Genomic DNA, 18119 nt, shown 5'->3' with positions numbered 1-18119 from the left:
TGCTTTTTGGATGATGAGGCTTTTGCGTGTGATCATACACTGCATCTTCTAATTAGGTGGCTTTGCAGTGGAATTCATCAGTGGTAGGGAATCAAGAATACAGTGCAATAACATCTGGCCAATTGTATAACAAACTTGTAATGGCAAAGCACTTGCTGTGGAGATGAGGTGGGAGGGAGAGTCCAAAAACTCTCTAACTGTTTGATCAGTAGAGTACCCAAAAACTAAACCTTCCCATTTATTTGTTTATATCATGGTAGTGCCTACAATGTGCTAGGCATTGTCCATGTTGTAGGAAGTGACAGTTCTTGCCCCAAAGAGCCAACAGTGTAAATTTTTTACTTTGCTCTTAATTCCACTTCATAAAGTAGTCAAAAATGTTCACTCTGATGCAACAGTAACTCTTGTACAATTGATACTGAAAATGCCCTACCTGTTTTAAATACAGGCAGGTCTAAACAAATGTTTAGTATCTGGCAGGAGAGAAAAATAGCATATTGCAAATCAATGGCGGAGCTGCGTAACACCTTTTGAAGGCTCTTTCCAGCATGGGCCATATAATATCTGCCCTGACACCCTCCTGGTATGCAGCAGAGACTCCCTTTATTTTATATAGATGAGAAGGGTGACTGAGCTATACCATCCTACAACAGAAGAGCACTGGAATTCATATAGTTAGCAGAGCAGACATAAGGTTCATGTGGTGTCTGGTTTGGTGAGAGTTTCCGGCTCGCAAGTGGGATGGTAGGAAGAGATAAAGGGGTGAAGAGGTAGGTGATGGTGGTGGAGTCTTCACTGCAAACTTTCTGAGCCTCTATCAAAAGTCTCAGCTTTCAATTTCTTAGTATATTTGTTTGGAGATATATATTATACACTGTGCATTAAAGTAAAAATAAAATACCATATAAAATATAGGTTCTGAATATTTCCCTGAAACAGTATTAAGGATTTTACCAAGGACAGGTGATTTATTTTTTGTTTGTTCTGCTGTTTATTTTTAGATTAGACCATTAGCCAGACATTTGTAGATACTAAGCTTCTCTAACTTAAACCTATCCCCTTTCATGTTTTTTCCTTTCTAAGCAGCTGTGAAAACAAATAGTTGGACCAGAGAGAGCCCTCCTGGTAGTAATTTTGCAGCTGCATCAGACAAAAGGGTTTTTTTTTTGTTTAATTAAAAGAGAAACCTCTTGAGGAAATCTTTAATATGAAGCATATTAATACTAGTTGAAATTATAAATTCCTTATGCCTGATCCTGTGTCCAGTAAAGTCAGTGGCAAAACTACCATTGGCTCCAGTGTTGCAGGATTAGGCTCTTTAATGAGACCGATAAAATTTCTTCTTTCCTTGCTATATTTGGGATTGGTGGGGGGGGAGTCGTAAGTATATTTGATACTAAAGCAGTTTTATAAAATATGAATGGAAATGCATCTCCGTGGAATATTGTTTCATATGTGATGGAACCATCCTGGTCAAGCAGTTTTCTCCACCTGTAAACATGGCTGACTAGCTAAGAGATGCTGAGGAGTGTCCAAGTTAACACATATTTAACACATTGTCGATACTAGAGTTGGTTTCATCGAAACATTTTTTGTGTCAAACTGTTTCATTAGGACACAAACAGAGGACTCTTAGATCTAGAAAAGAAGATAGCCTGTTTCAGTACTAAGAACCTGTCCTTAATGATTTCAAAAATAAAAATGGACTATTTCAACTATTTTGTAATCTCAGCAGTAGTAACGCATAATGATATGTCATAACATAATGTAAAAATAATAAAAATGAAGAAAAAACATAAAATAAATATTTGAAATTCCCAAATGAAATTATCGGAGCAAAAAGAAATTTCAAAATTTAAAAGTCAGAATTTCCCATGAACTGGAAATTTGGAGTTTTTACAAGCTCTAATAGACACCTTAAAATATAAAACATTGGACCTGAGGTTCCTATAGTTTGAGTAGCAGAATATATTTTGTTAACAGACGTGTCAGAATAGTTTTTATGTGATTTATATGAAAATAGTAAAACCATACTATAGATAAATTGAATAGATCTTGATGTAAATGGTCTGGGAGAACCAAGCAATCAGTATTTTATATCCAGTTGTCCTTTCTTGCTTAATTAAACCTGAATAGTCATTGAATGAGCTTTACATTTTAAATCATTGTACCAGCATTTGTTTCAAAATTTTGTAACCAACTCTTGGTTTTTCTTCTTTTGTAGAATCTGCCTAACATTCTCACTGATGACCGATTCAAAGTCATGTTTGAGAACCCAGATTTCCAGGTGGACGAGAAGAGTGAAGAATTTAGGCTGCTTAATCCACTTGTTTCTAAAATAAGTGAGAAAAGAAAAAAGAAACTGAAGATTTTAGAACAGCAAGAAGCACAAGAGCAGGTACAACCTTTTCCTTCTAGGTTAGGATTACCTGTCGTTCTTTGTTTTTTATTACAAGCATTCAGGCTTTTCTTTTATATGACCTTAGAAAGGAGAAGAAAACAATGGAAAATTATCAATCTGTCTACAAATGAGTGTGACTAAGATTTATATAAATAAGTTATTAATATTGATATCTAAATATACTCCTTTATTGTTGTATCTATCACATAGTGTGTCTGTGGAGTCTAGAGTCTACTCTGCATGCTGTATTTGGTTAATGTGTTAGAATTCTAGTTCTCTTCAAATTGGACATATGTAGAGATTGTCACGTACTCTAATTGGGCAAAGAGGTTTTTTTAAAAAAATCAGTTAATGGTTCCTTAGAGTAACTATTTTTGTCTGCAGGAAGAGGAGGAAGAACCAGAAGGAAAACCAAGTGATGCAGAAAGTTCTGAGACTTCAGATGATGAAAAAGGCTGGGTTGAAGAGGTCAGGAAACAGCGCAAACTTCTACGCCAAGAGGAAAAAGTAAAACGGCAGGAAAGGTTCAAGGAGGATCAGCAAACAACACTGAAACCTCAATTCTTTGAGATTAAAACAGGGGAGGAATTCAGAAGCTTCAAGGACTCTGTCAAAAAGCAAAAATTAATGAAGTAAGACTAACACTTCAGTTTAATGAAGTTTGGTTGGGTTGTTTGCAACTGTCTTTTTGTTATGCGGGCCCAGGTTATTTTATTTAGTAGGCACAATGATCCTGAAAGTAGTTTCTACAGCCAGACATGGTAATTAGGGGGCATAATTTGAAGTGACACTCATTTAATCTCTTATTCCCTTGTTATGTGAATGTGGTATTTGTAGTCCCTGTGCCTTACTTTAAAGGAAAAGAGTAAGGGTTTGATACTTTGAACTAGATTGGGAGGCCCTTACCTCACACAGGTGAGAAGTTTCTCATATAGATAGTCCCATTGATGTTAGTGGGACTACTCCATGTGAGTATCAGTTCACCAGTGTGAATAAAGGGTCTTACAGTTTCACCCTGTGTGGTCTCTCCCCATTAGAAAACATAGAATACCCCATGATTTCTCCGTGCTTACAAAGTAAACTCTCTTTGCTGGGAGTGGACAGTAAAAGTATCTTTTGACCTAGATAGGCCCAAAATGTCTGGATTCTATAAAAACTAATCTGCTATCTTAGTTGTCAGAGTTCTAGTCTCCAGGCTTTCTCCTTGCAGTGCTAAAAGCCAGGGTTAAATATTTTTTCTGAGTTTCATATTTTGTTTGTATACAGTGTAGCCTTGTTGGTTCCAGGATATTAGACAGACCAGGTGGGAGAGGCAATATCTCTTATTGGAACAACCTCTGTTGGTGAGACAAGTTTTTGAGCTTACACAGAGCTCTTCTTCAGGTCTGGGAAAAGTACTGAGTGACACAGCTAAATACAAGTTGGAACAGGCTGTTTAGCCCAATAGTCCCCAAATTGTGGGTTGCACTCCCCTAGGGGACATGGAGGAACATTTGGGGTGGGGCAGGGCCCAGACCAGCCCCCAATGGGGGGCAGGGAAACACACATTTTAAGGGATCATTCAAGACAAAGTGGCCAGTTGACACTTTTCCAGTCATGGGGTGAAAGGAGACACTAAAAATCATGGACTGAATAGAGGCACTGGATTTATGGTTTATTACAACAATCTGTAGCCCACTAAGCTGCCCCCTCGTTTTTTTTTCACCCCTCCTTCCTTGCCCCATGACAGGAGAGGTGTTAAATACAATTTTGTTTGTATCTTTTAACTCAGCTGATACCTAAAGCAGTAGGGTTCTGTATCTAGAGCATTTCTGCCTTTTAGAGATGCCAGGAAGTGTCCTGACTTTCCAGGTGTTTAGTGCCAGACATTCTCATTGACCTCACTTACATATCTGCAGCATTTTAAAAAATCAGACTTTTCTTACAGTTTTATTAATTGGAGATCTGTGCTGAAACTAATAAGCCTTGAAAGACAGCAGCTGCTGAGATATGTCATAGCATGCCAAGTGCTCAGCATAGCTCTGACTAGAATGAATGATATAACGAGAGGGAGATTATACATGCCAAAACATTTCCCACACAAATAGTGAACAAATGTATCCATCCTAATGTCTGATGATCGTTTTGCTGTTGTTCAGATATGGCAGATTTGTCAAGGTACCATTTTGTCACTCAGCTGCACGGTGATGGGCGTTTTAGAAATGGTTAGGTAACACAGTGATGTGTATTGAAAGGAAACATTGAACCCAATACGTTTAGGACCGGTTTTCTTTTTTAAAGTATAAAATTGGTTCTGTAATATCAGCCTTTGGGTTCTACTATAAGCACTATAGAAATCCCCAAGATAGAAAACGATACGAGAAACAATTTTCTTATGGAGTGCTATCTAAAACAAACACACAGCGTCATAAAAACTCTGCGGTTCATATGCATATGGGGGGTTCTTTGCTCGTAAATGTTATCATCAACACGTGTGACGAGGCTAGTGCTCAAAAATCTCTGCATTTGGAGGCCAGGTTAAAGAACCTTGGGAAGAGACCAACAATCTACATGTTCTGTCTGTAAAGTGACATACACATCTTGGGCACCATATTATAAATCCTAATTGAGATTAGTACTTCAACCTTTGTCTGTTCTGCAGGTGTTGCTTGCATTTTCCCTGCTCACTTTTGTTAGCAAATTTTACACCTAGCAGGTTTGTGTTCATACCTTTATTCAGCGTACGCGTTCTGGATGCTTCAACTCCTTATCTAGAATCTTCTTCAGCTTACATATTAAGTTTTCAGTTTACTTGCTCCTGGCTGTTTTCCTTCTTTTCATTCCAGGGGATGGGGCTGCTTTTGTGCCCTTTTGAGTTTTTCAGAGGCATACAGATTGTAGTGTAAAGTCACTGGGTGCTCTGTCAGAGGGGAGAGGATCGTGTGCGTCTTCATTTTGCCACTTCAGCCAATGATCTGAAAAGGAGAACAAATTGTGAACAGGTGGCACGTGCTCTGATTTCCATTGCAACAGGGGCCGAAATGGAAGCACGTTTCATTATTGCCAACCTACTGTTTTTGTAAGTTCACGCAATGATCTCTGATTAAGGTGCTCTATCCCACTGAAGGAAACTCTCAAATGCTTCCTTGATTTTAAATGAAATGACTGAGGAGTAATCACAAACAGATGGGAACCTTAACTGTAAGCAAGCAGACTGGGATTCAGTTAACAAGCCAAAGTCAGCTCTAGATAAGACTGAAAAGTTCAGAAGAAATAAGCACAGCACAACACAGCAGGAAAGAAGCCCCCACACTGTGGAAATTACGTAGTGTAAAGAATCTTCTGTGTGGAAGGGTGGTTGGGTGTGTGTCTGTGTGCACGCACATGTGGGTGTGGGTGTAATTGCTGTTTCTGTTGTAGAGGAGAAAATTGAAGGCAAATACTATAGATCTCTTAATGGGATAAAAGAGAACCAGTGATGACAAACTGAATAGACTGCCTTATGGAAAAAGTGCCTATTGTACTACCAGTGGGCATGATGTTTTACAAACTTAAAACAAAACATGATTCTACCATGAGGGGCTTAGGCAAAACATAGTGACATGATAGCAGATGAAATTAAGAAGAAATAGGATAATTAAACAAGTGAAGTGGACTAGAGTGCGCATCACATCCTTTTCCTTTTTCAGTGAGCTGCTGTTGTCGTGCCATGTGAAATTTTTTCTCCATGGGGAAAAAAATGTTTAAATTACAAGTTCTGTGAAGAATGATCCCATTTACACTCAGCCAAGAAGCATTCAGATTGCGCATGGGGTACTCCCCAAACTCTTCCAAAACCTTTAATTATCAGCTGCTGTCAGTTTATAATCCCATATAGCTGATCTGATGCAAAGCATGATTTGCCCTGATCTGTGCTTATCATAAAGGCACAGTCATCATAGTGTCAGCTAGCTTTATTATTTAGAACCATGTTTGAACATGGTAGAATTTTGTAAAGAAGACTAGCCCTAAAGAGAAGTCTACTGGCCCTATACCATGATAAATGCTCAGTATTTTTATGCTGACTCCTTGAGCAATGTACTGAAAATTGGAAAGATTGTAGTGGCATGTACCATCTGGTGATTCTGGCATGTTTGTCTTTGATTTGATTTAGCCAATTTAAAGAATGATGGTCTGTGACCAACATAATTAAGTACTTTAATGCCTCCACTACCCACTTAATGGCAAAGCGTTCTTTTTTCTATAGTTGTATAATGTTCCTGGGGAAATAGTTTATGACTTATATAAAACTGGGTGTTTCTTTGTCAAGTTCCTGACTCAGCGCTGCTCCAAGCCCAACTTCTGAAGAATTGGTGTATACTTAAATTTCTTCATAAATTCAAGGATTCTCAGGACAGGAGCATTCTGAAACATATGCTTAAATGCAGCAAAGTCCTTAAGAGTAGTCTCTAATGACATTTATGTAATGAGCAGACTGAGCTCAGAACCAGTACTCCATCCTCATTCTACTTTGACTTGTCAGCCATATTTGACACTGTTGACCATGTTCTTCTTGAAATTCTTCCTTGGTTCCATGACACACACTCCTGCTTCACATCCTACTGCTCATCGCTTCTTCAGAGGATTCTCCTCATCCCCACGCTAACATTTTGTGGGGATTTCACAGGACTCTGTCTGTGGTCCCCTTCTCTTCTCCCTCTACACCTTATCTCTGGGTACTTTATTCACAAATTCAAATACCATTTCTGTGCTGACAACTTCACAGATCTACCTGTCTACTCCAGGCACGTCTCCTGTCCAAATTAAAATCTTGGCCAGTCTTTCTGACATCTCCTCATAGGTGTCCAGCCATCAGCTCAATTTCAACATGGCTAAAACAGCTCTTCATTTCCCTCTTTCCTTTCCCTCCAAAACCAGTCAAAACAAAACAACCAAAGCCCACCCTGCTACTGCCTTTATTGGTCACGCTGGACAACACCAACATCCTGCCTGTTGCTCAGGCCCACAATGTGGGTGTCATCTTTGACTCAGCCTGTTCGTGAGGACATAGACCTCTCTCTATGTCCAAATCTTGCAGACACTTTCTGTGTAATCTCTCTTAAGATACAACCTTTCATATCCATCTCCTATAGCTAAAACTCTCGTCCAGGCTATCATCATATAATGTCTTGATTACTGCAACATCCTTTTCTCTGGGCTTGACAAATGCAGTCTTACCCTGCTCATATCCATTGAAAATGCTGCTGCAAAGATCATTTTCCTACCACAGTGCTTTGACCATGTTTTCCCATCTCTTTGCATCAAATATAAGCTGCTTGTCTTCACTTTCAAGCCCTTCCTAATCTATCCCCACCCTAGCTTTCATTCGCTGTCAAGGTGTCAACGTCAGTGACAGCCTCCATCATCCACTTATTAAAGTTTCAGATAAACACCTTTGAGTTTTCTCACATGCTGCACCTCCTTAAAACTCCTCTGCTCTGATGCCTGTAAAAACTCAACAACAGTTAAGCCGCTGGTGTGCTGAGATCAGCCTATTATGCTGACCATTGTCTCATTGTTTCCTTGTGCTCCCCAGTCTGTCTGTATCCATCTGTTGACTCCTGTCTTACCCTTTGTTTCTGCCCCAAAGAGCTTACGATCTGTCATCTTTTTCTGTCTTTGTACAAAGCCTAGCATGATGGGATCCTGGTCTTTGGCTGGGACTCCTACGTGCTATGGTAATACAAATAATAAATAATAATTGAACAGCACTCTTGGCCCGTTGGGCCATCTTTTTGGAGGAGATAAAAAGTATGTTTCCTTCCCCTTTGCTGTGGCTGGAATAGTTGTATGTCACAACATAGATGTTTAAGCAATATTTTTGTATTTTACAGATACATATATGCGCCCCCCCCCATTTATAGATTAAAGCTATTATCCCATAGCCTTTTCCTACTATCTCCCCACATTAATTTTCCTCTGACTGAAGCACCATCCAAGCAGTCATGCTAAAGAATTGCTGGGTAGTAGCCACATTTCTCTCATTCACTTTCAAAGGGGAGAAAAGTGAACTTCAGTTTAAAGTAGAAATCCCGCTACACTGTCAGTGACTGATCTCCTGCCATAGTTAGCTCTGAGGCTTAGCTTGTCTTCTCAAATAGCACAGATGGAACAAGTTTTTACAAGTTCTCACTGAAAAATATATTGGAGGAAAACCAGAATCAAAATACCTAGTCATGGGGGGGAAAAGCAATTATTGACAGTAATTTTGTATAGTTCATATGAAAAAGCCTTTCATATACATAAATTACTTCTTAACCAAGATCCTGCAAACTCCCCTGGCTCCATACCGAGGGCCCAGTCTTTCAGCCACTTCATCCACAGAACTTCTATGGACTTCTGTGATTGCCTTTCACATGTATGTTTATGATTGTCTGTTTTTTCCCTTCATAAAAGTAATCTGTGAAATATATACATCAGTACCTTGCTGATAATTTGCACAGAAAAAGCAGTCTCTCTCTCCCCATCTCAACAAAGATCTAATAGTGAGATCTTGGATTGCTAAGACTTCATTACAGTTATGTTAGAGCATTTATAACTAATGCTACTTAAAAGCAAACTGAAATTGTCAGACTAAATGAAGCATATTACATAATAAAATTCAATCTTCTTTACTGATTGGTCATTTAGGCCCTGTCCTATTTGCAGTTAGTATTACAGTACTGTACTACATAGGGCCCCAATCATGGATCAAGGCTGCATTGTGCTAGGGACTGTGCAAACACATAACAGAGACAGTCCCTGCCCCAAAGAGCTTAGACTCTGTGTCAATGGGAGAAGGGGTCTGTCCACATAGAGCTCCTTATGGAATCAGGGTCTGTCTTGCTAATTCAGGAAAATTCACAAAGATCTTCCATTCATTAGTGCAGAATCATGAGGTTTGACTCTATTTTTAAATTTAAACCTATGATAGGTATAGAATATTTTCTCCTGATATTGAAGTAGGATGAAACTTTTAGAATCACTGACATACTGCCAGTGTTATTTTAATCAGCTCAGGTAGCTGCTACAAATAGGGGAGTCAGAAATGCCAATTATAATGGGAGGAAGGAATCAAAATAAATGTTAGTCTTTCATGGTAGAAAGTATTTTTGGCTTTAGAAACCAAGGTTGCTAAGCAAAATGGGTGCATTTTGCTTTAAATGCCTGTTTTAAATTTTATTTAAGATCAGTACTAGAATATCTACTGCAACTGAATTATCTGGCACCTCCAGATATTCCAGAGAAAACTGCTGTCATAGCACATGTTGGTTTGGTGGGAATGGCATGGACTAATTGGATCTGGTTTATGTCTTAACTAGGGCCTGAATTTAAAAATTAAAAAAAAACTGTCAGAAGTTGAAAAATGGCTGTACAATGAGCAATACGTGAAGGGAATAACTGAAACTTGCTTTCCATTTGTGTTGACTGCATATATGTTGCTCAGTAATTGAGTGCAGAATGACAGAAGTGCAACCCAATTGCAATTTTTTTTGCAAGTTATAGGATTTGACTGTTTTGTAGAGTTTGTGATTTCTTCTGTTTGCTATTGTAAAAACTGATAATACAATGTGATGGTGACAAGAACAGAAACAGGCTTTTCTTTAATTGTTCTCTGCAGAAAAACTCTTGGAGATCGCTTGAAGCTTGAAGAAAAGCTTGGCACACTCAGTGTATCTGATACCACAGTAGGCAGCAAACAGATGACATTCAAATTAAAAAAGGTGAGTTTAAAAAAAAAATCTTCTGTAAATAAGATAATGCACAGGATGATACGTTTATTTGTCATCTGAAAAAACAGGGAGCCCTAAAGCCATCCGAAACGGATGTCCCTTTTGATTTCTTCATACATTGACTGCACCTTTACTTTTTTGCACACCCTCGTGTGTGTGAGAAGCCCCACCAGACTCATATCCTGATGGGAAATACTAGTTCCTTCTCTTAGTAGATCATCTGTAGCTATATCATCTAATGCTAGCACCTTGTCAGTTCTCACAGTCTTGGGTTTGATCAGTAGTTGATTCATAGGCAAAAAATACCCAGGATGCTGAAAGAAGTGATGATGATGTCCTGTAGGTGAGAGTCTTCCCTCTGAGTCATTAGTGATGGGAGTGCCTCATATTGATAAAAACAACTCCCGACCACTTTGGTCACTGAAGTTCCATGGCACTAATGTAGTCCAATGTACTTGCCAAATTATAATTAGAGTGAGTAACTGCATTCTGCCCACCTAACTTTCCCAAGCAATTTCAAGTGGATGGTGTTTTCGTAATTCCTTTCCGGAAATAGTTGTGTAGTGTCTAAACTGTTTTACCCTCCAGGTGATTGCATTTTGGGGAATGGGGAGGAGGCAAGGAGGAAGGAAATGGATTTTGTGTATGTGTTTACATATTTTGTAAACCACTTTGGGATCTCTGGGTGGAAAAGTGATACACACTAAAACATGGTTGGAGATGGTGAAAGATAAAGATCCATATTAGTTGATTCTTCAGCTGGTGAAATCTGTTTCAGTTAAAACTGGTCTTCCTCTAGGCAAGTTGTTCATCATAATCCATTTCTGTTCAACACCTGTCAATTAACTCTCATCATGGAAGTAAAACTACAATAGTGTTGTCAGAATGTCTGAAATAGTTATTAGAATGTGCCACTTTGGATAATTGGGTCACAAAAGGCTAAGTAAACCAAAGTCACTGGAATTTCTTATTGTACTTCCTATCACCAATTTTTCATAAGCCTTTCTCATCTACGTTGTGGTTTGATCTCTGTATCCACTTTGGAATTTAAAATGTGTGGACTTTGGAATAAGGTACAGATTCCAGTGAAGCTCTGCGAAGGATCACCATTTCATGAGCCGTACCAGCAGGTGTAACTGATACAGTAGGTCCTTACAGCTAATTAAATAAGCTTTGCAGGGCTTCCCATGCATACTCTTTTTATAGGAGCTTTAAATTAGAAAATGCTGAGACAGAATGCATCCTACAATTGATGATCAGCTTCCATAAAGATTTTTGGGGGAGGGGAAGATTTGGGAATAGTTTGAAATACCATTCTGGATTTGATCCCAGCAGAATCAGTATATTACTTTGTTACACTTCTGTTGCAAGTGACTCATTTAAGAGTTCATCTCAGTGTGGTTGCCTTATTGAATATACAAATGTACAAAATTTATAGTTAAAAGTAAATATGACAAATAGTTCAGTTAATGTGGGCCCCCAGTCTCCTCTCTGTGAAGTGGGGAGAAGAGAGATGAAGAAAAGTAAAATGGGATGGAAAATCCCCCTCTCCTTCCCTGAGCCAATCCCACTATAGTCCATGGGAGCAGAAAAAAAGTAGGCCTGGAAAGGAGCCATGTCATATGAGATGATCTTTTCAAAAGATGAAGAGAATGCAGTTGGCAAGCCTAGAGGGAGTTTAACGCTGCTAGGGCTATCATTAACTCCTGCCTTTCATTGCCCCATCTCCAAGGTTTAGGTGCAGATATGTCGTCTTTTTGGAAGAGGGCAGAAAAGTAATGCATAGCCTTCATAAGAACGATTATACTGGGTCAGACCAATGGTCCATCTGGCCCAGTAGCCTGTCTTCCAACAGTGGCCAATGCCACATGCTTCAGAGGGAATGAAGAGAACAGGGAACTATTGAATGATCATCCCCTGTTGTCCACTTTCAGGTTCTGGCAATTAAAGGCTTAGGACACCCAGAGCATGGGGTTACATCCCTGACTATCTTGACTAATAGCCATTGATGGACCTATCCTCCATGAACTTAGCTAATTCTTTTTTGAACCCAGTTATACTTTTGGCCTGAACAACACCCGTTGGCAATGAGTTCTACAGGTTGATTGTGCATTGTGTGAAGTAGTACTTCCTTTTGTTTTTTGTTTTGTTTTGTTTTCAATCTGCTGCCAGTTAATTTTATTGGTTGACCCTTGGTTCTTGTGTTATGTGAAGGGGTAAATAACATTTCTTTATTCACTTTCTCCACACCAGTCATGATTTTATAATCTCTATCATATCCCCACTTAGTCCTCTCTTTTCCAAGCTGAATACTCCCAATCCTTTTAATCTCTCCTCATATGGAAGTTGTTCTGTCCCTCTAATAATTTTTGTTGCCCTTCTCTGTACCTTTTCCAATTCTAATATATCGTTTTTGAGATGTGGCAACCAGAACTGCATGCAGTATTCAAGGTCTGGGTGTACCATGGATTTATTGAGTGTCATTATGATATTTTCTATCTTCTTATCTGTTCTCCAAGGGTTTAGTATTTTTAGTTCTTGTGGATCAGTGTAGTTGGAGGCTGAACAGGTTTTGGTACCTGAGTGGCTCTGTGGTATCTGCTTCCCTCCAAATCCCAACTTCCCCCCACAGGAATTGATCATTGTTGACATTGCAAAGTTTATCTCCTGGCGTTTCCTAGATGATCTGTCTTTTTCCATGGTTTTTACTGTGGGGTCCACAATATTCTCCGGTGCATTTCAGTTCCAATTGTTTGCAGTGTTGTTGTAGCTGTGTTGCCCCAGAGAGAGGGGAGACACAAAGAAGTTGAGATAATATCTTTTACTGAATCGACTTACACAGGGTTTTCTTCAGGGCTGGCCTTCTAATGTCCTTCATAACAAGTGACATTTGATTTAATCAGTAAAGTAACAATTCCAATATGCTGGATAAAGATGTAAAAGGGACTATGTGGAAGGAAAGTCTTTGGTCATCAAAAGAGAAAAACATGATTCAAGTCAGTTCCATATTAACAAGCTAATGCTTAAATCAATGCAGCTTTATTTTCTAAAGAGTACTTTAGAATGCATTCTGGACAGTGGTAGGAAACCCCTTTTTATGCTATCACATAGCAAGTTTGTTGACATCCGCTTATAGGGTAAGAACAGCTGATAAATTTAAAAGTCTAAAAAGCAATAACTTTTGGCAGTATAGTAAGTGTTACAAAGAAATACTGTGGGGAGATTTAAGATATTTAAAAGAGTTTCTTGAACCAAGAAATGGATTAACAAGGGTTTTGTTGAGATGCTCTCAAGGAAAGAATATTTAAAATGCAAGAACAGTAGTTGCAAGTTATTTAAAAACAATTACAATTTGTTTTAGGAGAGCTAGCTACATGTTATAAAGACTTCTATTAAAATAGTCAAAATGGAGATAGCTGAACAGTCAAAGCAAGGGGAATCTTTTAGGGTATGTCTACACTGCAGTTAAAAACCTGCAGCTGGCCCATACCAGTTGACTCGAGCTCATGGGGCTCAGACTTACGGGGCTGTTAAATTGCAGTGTAGATGTTCGGGCTCAGAGTGTAGCTCAAGCTCTGGGATTCTCCCACCTCGCAGGGTCCTAGAGCCCGGCTCCAGCCCCAGCCCGAATGTCTACACGCAATTAAACACCCCCTTAGCCTGAGCCCCTTAGCCCGAATCAGCTGTCACGGCCAGCCATAGGTTTTTAATTGCAGTGTAGACATACCCTTAGTAACTTTTTTAAAAGGAAAATCTTTAAAAATCCAAAATTTTGGATTAAATTGATCAGTTAATAATATTCATCCCATGCTCTGTGTGCCTTTCCACAGTCAAATTGTATAATTTTTTTTGCATAATACTGTAAAATGTTGCTAATGTACCAAAATGCTGAGTGGTGTAGTAAGTAATTTGATACACTATTAAAAATATGTATGAAACTAAAGATACAGAACTGGAAGGAATAAACTTAATTAACTGATTCATATACATTTGCTAAAAAGCAAAATGGTATGTATTGATTTAATGAATATAGAAACTAGTTCTTTCTGCATCTTCAGTAATTGGCTCTTCGCTGTAGCAGACAAAGGTCTGCTGACTAGAAGCCAAATCTAGACAAATTCAGACTAGAAATAGGCCGCACATTTTTAACAGTAATGGTAATTAACTACTGGAGCCACTTACCAAGGGTCGTGGTGGATTCTCCGTCACTGGTAATTTTAAAATCAAGATTAGATCTTTTTCTAAAATGTATGACCCAGTTCAAAACAGGAATTATTTCAAGTAAATCCTCTGGCCTGTTTATACAGGAGGTCAGACAAAATGATCACAGTGTGGTCCCTGCTGACGTTATCTATGAATCTGAGCATGACACAGGTTTTGACGATTAATACAATAATATTAATACAATGGTTAGTACAGTGTCCCTCCTGTGTTGCATTGCATTCCTGACAGGATCTGAATAAAAATAATTCAAGCTTCTTGATTTATTTTCCATTTTATTTATGGTTTGACAGATATTAATTATTTTATAGCATCTAAAGTATACTAGTCACTTTACAGCACACAGAAAAGATACTTCCGTGCCTTGAACAGCTTCAAGTCAAAGGCCCTGATTTTGCAGTCTGAGTCCAATGGGCAGATTCCTGCTCTCAGGTGGATCATAAGGGTCCACTCATATTAATCAGATTGCAGAAGTAGGGCATAAATATTCTGTATGCATAAATATTAGGTTTGCTTTGGTTTTATTTCCCTATTAATGTAATTTTTTTCCCCTGCCTCTTTTGTGTATTTCCATGACTTATTGGTGGTGATATGTATTTTGTGCTCTAAAGGGAAAACATTTGATTTAACACTGTGAATTCACACTCTAGTGAATTTCCAGGATTACAGTTTATTGCTAAAATCAAAACAGGTGAAGTTGTGCTGGTGCCTCTGCCTCCTTCCAATGTGGGTGGAAGAGAAATTGTCACCACCATATAACCCATCCCTGTTCTGGCTTGAGTCTTTGGGGCATGGGGGTTATGCAGTTCTCCCCCACTGGCTCATGGAGAATGTGCATGCTGGCCTCTCTACCCATTACTCCCTAGGCCACATTTTGCCAGTCAGTTCTTGGGCTGGCTCCACAAAAGTGCTGACTAGTGAAGCTATACTGTAGTTTCTTGTCTTCTAAAGTAATAAGTATTTTGCTTTTCCTGAAGTTACAGATATGATTTGTAGAGAAGCAGTTTAATTTGCACTGGGTAACTACGTACCTGCCTTGTTCCTGTTTGTCCTGAAACGTACAGTGTGCTTTTAAGGTTTTGTTGAGTTAGTATTTTGTAGTCAATGGTAGTTGAGAAGGAGGAATAACATTATCAACAAAGCACAGAAACATGCCATGTTGGTACAGAAATTTAATCAGTTTTTATGTAGAAAACATGCCTAGTAATGTAATCAGTAGCAGAGCTATTGTGTAATGATACAAGTTTAAAAATACAAAACAAAACAAAACCCTTAGTTTCCTGGAGTTTCTATCATTTGTCTTTTGAAATACTTTTGTGTAAAGCCTAAATGTGATAGCCATCTTTAGCCAACATAGGAACTAACTCTTCTGGGCTTGAACATGAGTAGGTGGAATAGAACACATGGAAGCCTACAATGAACTGTAAACAGCGTGTCTCCATTCTGGAGTAGAGGTGATATCAAGAAAGCACAAAGTAAAAATCTTATGTATGTTTGGAATGTAAATAATTTTGAGTTCAAACTAGAGAGTCCGAAGACTTGGACAACAAAACGATTGAAGTTTTTTTTAACCATTACATTAAACAGTGTGCCTCTAAAATACACCACATTTTAAAGCTGCAATGCTAGAACCTAAAGATATCATGCTGAACAAACTGCTATAACAAAACCTTAATGGTAACATTTTTACATTACGTTTCACATGCGTCTGACGAAGTGGGTATTCACCCACGAAAGCTTGTGCTCCAATACGTCTGTTACTCTATAAGGTGCCACAGGACTGTCGATTTTTACATTAGAATTCTCTGCTGAAAACATAGCTTTTTATGCTCAAATAACATGATGGATGCATGTATAAGAACCTTAGTTTAATCAAATTCATGCAATGTAGATAAAATAAAAAACTTAATTTCTGTGGTACCTGAGTGCTTGACAGTTTAACGGGGAAGATTTTTGTAAACTGTAAATATTGCATGTAAGTTATCTTGTTCCTTTTCGTGGTCATGTCTAGAACTGTACAGTTTTTACTACATGTAGCTCAGGAACTGTCCTGACTTTGTTAATGTTGAGCCATTTTTGCGGGCCAGTTGGAATTCTAACTCAAGTCTGTTTTGTAAATATTCCAGTCAGGGCAGCAGAAGAAACAGCAGGAAGCTGAGAAGCAACATCATCTGGAGAGGAAAAATATCAGGCGTTCAGCTAGCCACCTCAAGAGTAAACGTGGTAGAAGAGGACCATTTTAATTTCTTCTTAAAGAAGCTGCTTTACTTTCACTTGTCACCTGGAAAGTGGGACTTTACAGCACAGGCGTACTCCTTTTTGTATCTAAAAGGTGGACATAAGAAAACTAGAACCTGTTAAACTGTATGTGAGCTAATAAGAAGTTCACAAAATGCTTGGAGTATTTGGAGAAGACACGAGGACAGTGTTACAAACTCAGTCTTGGTTTTGACTTGTGAACGAAGCAGCAGTGATTGGTTATTGTGTAACCCTGGATGTGATTTATATGAAAGTCCTGTCTGTGCAAACAGGACCTTATCTATCTATTTAATTTGAGAAACAGTGGTTTATTTTTTTAGCATCATGAAATGTTCACTGTTTAAATGTGGATTGAAAAGTTTTAGGCTGCTAAGACCTGAGATCAAGGGTTAAGTCATTTTTCCCTATAATAGCTGACATCATAAACACACAAAATAGGAATCACCATAGCTTTGGGTATTGCTGTTGTCCTGATAGCAGATGAAATCACACACAACCCTGAGCATTGGCTTTGGTATGTACTGGTAAGTAAGCCATGATTCAGCAAAGTAGTTAAGTGCCTAAATGTCTGCAAGTTGAAGTCAGTGAGACTAGTTGCATGTGTAAAGTTAGGCACATGATTAGTACCTTGATGAATCGAGGCTTAAATTAGGAAGCGACCAGTATGTTCAGTGTACGAACATGGGGCCTGATCATGTAAACCCTTCATTTATGCAAGCAGTCTTTATCCACATGAGTTAGTACCATTAACTTCAAATATTGCAGGATTGGAATCATGTCAAGGAACATACTGTAAATTGGATGTCTATCAAATGCTGTAAAGATAACTTAGTTGTAACTTTAAATCCTACACTTTTCAACTGGCGTGAAATTAAATCCAGTGCAGAGAGGACAAATGCAAGGCCCTAGGCAATGGTATGAATTCTGCCTTAAGTGTTTTGGATCTTAAAAGAATTTATTCATCGTTTTAAAAAAAAAAAAAAAAAAATCTGCTTACTGTTTGGATAGTCCCAATAAATTGTGAACTTTCTGGATAGAGCCAGTTTTCAGAATCTCCTTAATTCGAAGCACTGAGCAATGATCTTCAAATTTGGGACAATGAGATCATCTAGCCTGATTTCTATATAATAGACCGTATAACTTCACCCAGTGACCCCTGTATTGATCCCAGTAATGTGTGTATGAATAAAGCATATAATCAAGAAAAACATCCAGTCTTGATTTGAAGACATCAAGAGATGGAGAAACCACTATTTCCTGTGATAGTATTTTCCAATGGTTAATCACCCTCCATTAAAACTTTATGCTTTGTTTCTAATTTAATTTTATCTTTAACTTCCAACACTTGGTTTTTTATATGCCTGGGGTGGGGGGGGGGGCAAGATTAAAGAGCCCTCTGGTACCAGGTATTTTATGTCAAGTCACTTTTGTCTACTTTTTGATTGAGCTCCTTCAGGTCTCTGTGACAGGGTGTGTTAGGCCCAGAGGCCCTCGGCTGGAGGTCTCAG

The 18119-nt window shown here is 38.5% G+C and overlaps 1 protein-coding gene across 1 annotated transcript in view; it reads left to right on the top strand.

Moving 5' to 3' along the window:
- NOL10 (nucleolar protein 10) overlaps nt 1-17897 on the top strand; it is a 75272-nt gene extending 57375 nt beyond the window's left edge. The window contains exons 18-21 of the mRNA XM_024208382.2: nt 2225-2398; nt 2786-3033; nt 10020-10122; nt 16479-17897. Coding sequence (XP_024064150.1) covers nt 2225-2398; nt 2786-3033; nt 10020-10122; nt 16479-16595 — 642 coding nt within the window. The 3' untranslated portion in view covers nt 16596-17897. The remainder of the gene's footprint in view (nt 1-2224; nt 2399-2785; nt 3034-10019; nt 10123-16478) is intronic.
- Nucleotides 17898-18119: the final 222 nt, after the last annotated feature.

The sequence above is a fragment of the Terrapene carolina genome, unplaced genomic scaffold (genome assembly GCF_002925995.2).
Source record: "Terrapene carolina triunguis isolate 2854851 unplaced genomic scaffold, T_m_triunguis-2.0 Scaffold42, whole genome shotgun sequence".
Taxonomy (NCBI): Eukaryota; Metazoa; Chordata; order Testudines; family Emydidae; genus Terrapene; species Terrapene triunguis.
The sequence above is the reverse complement of the archived record's forward strand: the minus strand, read 5'-3'. Positions and strand labels throughout refer to the sequence as shown.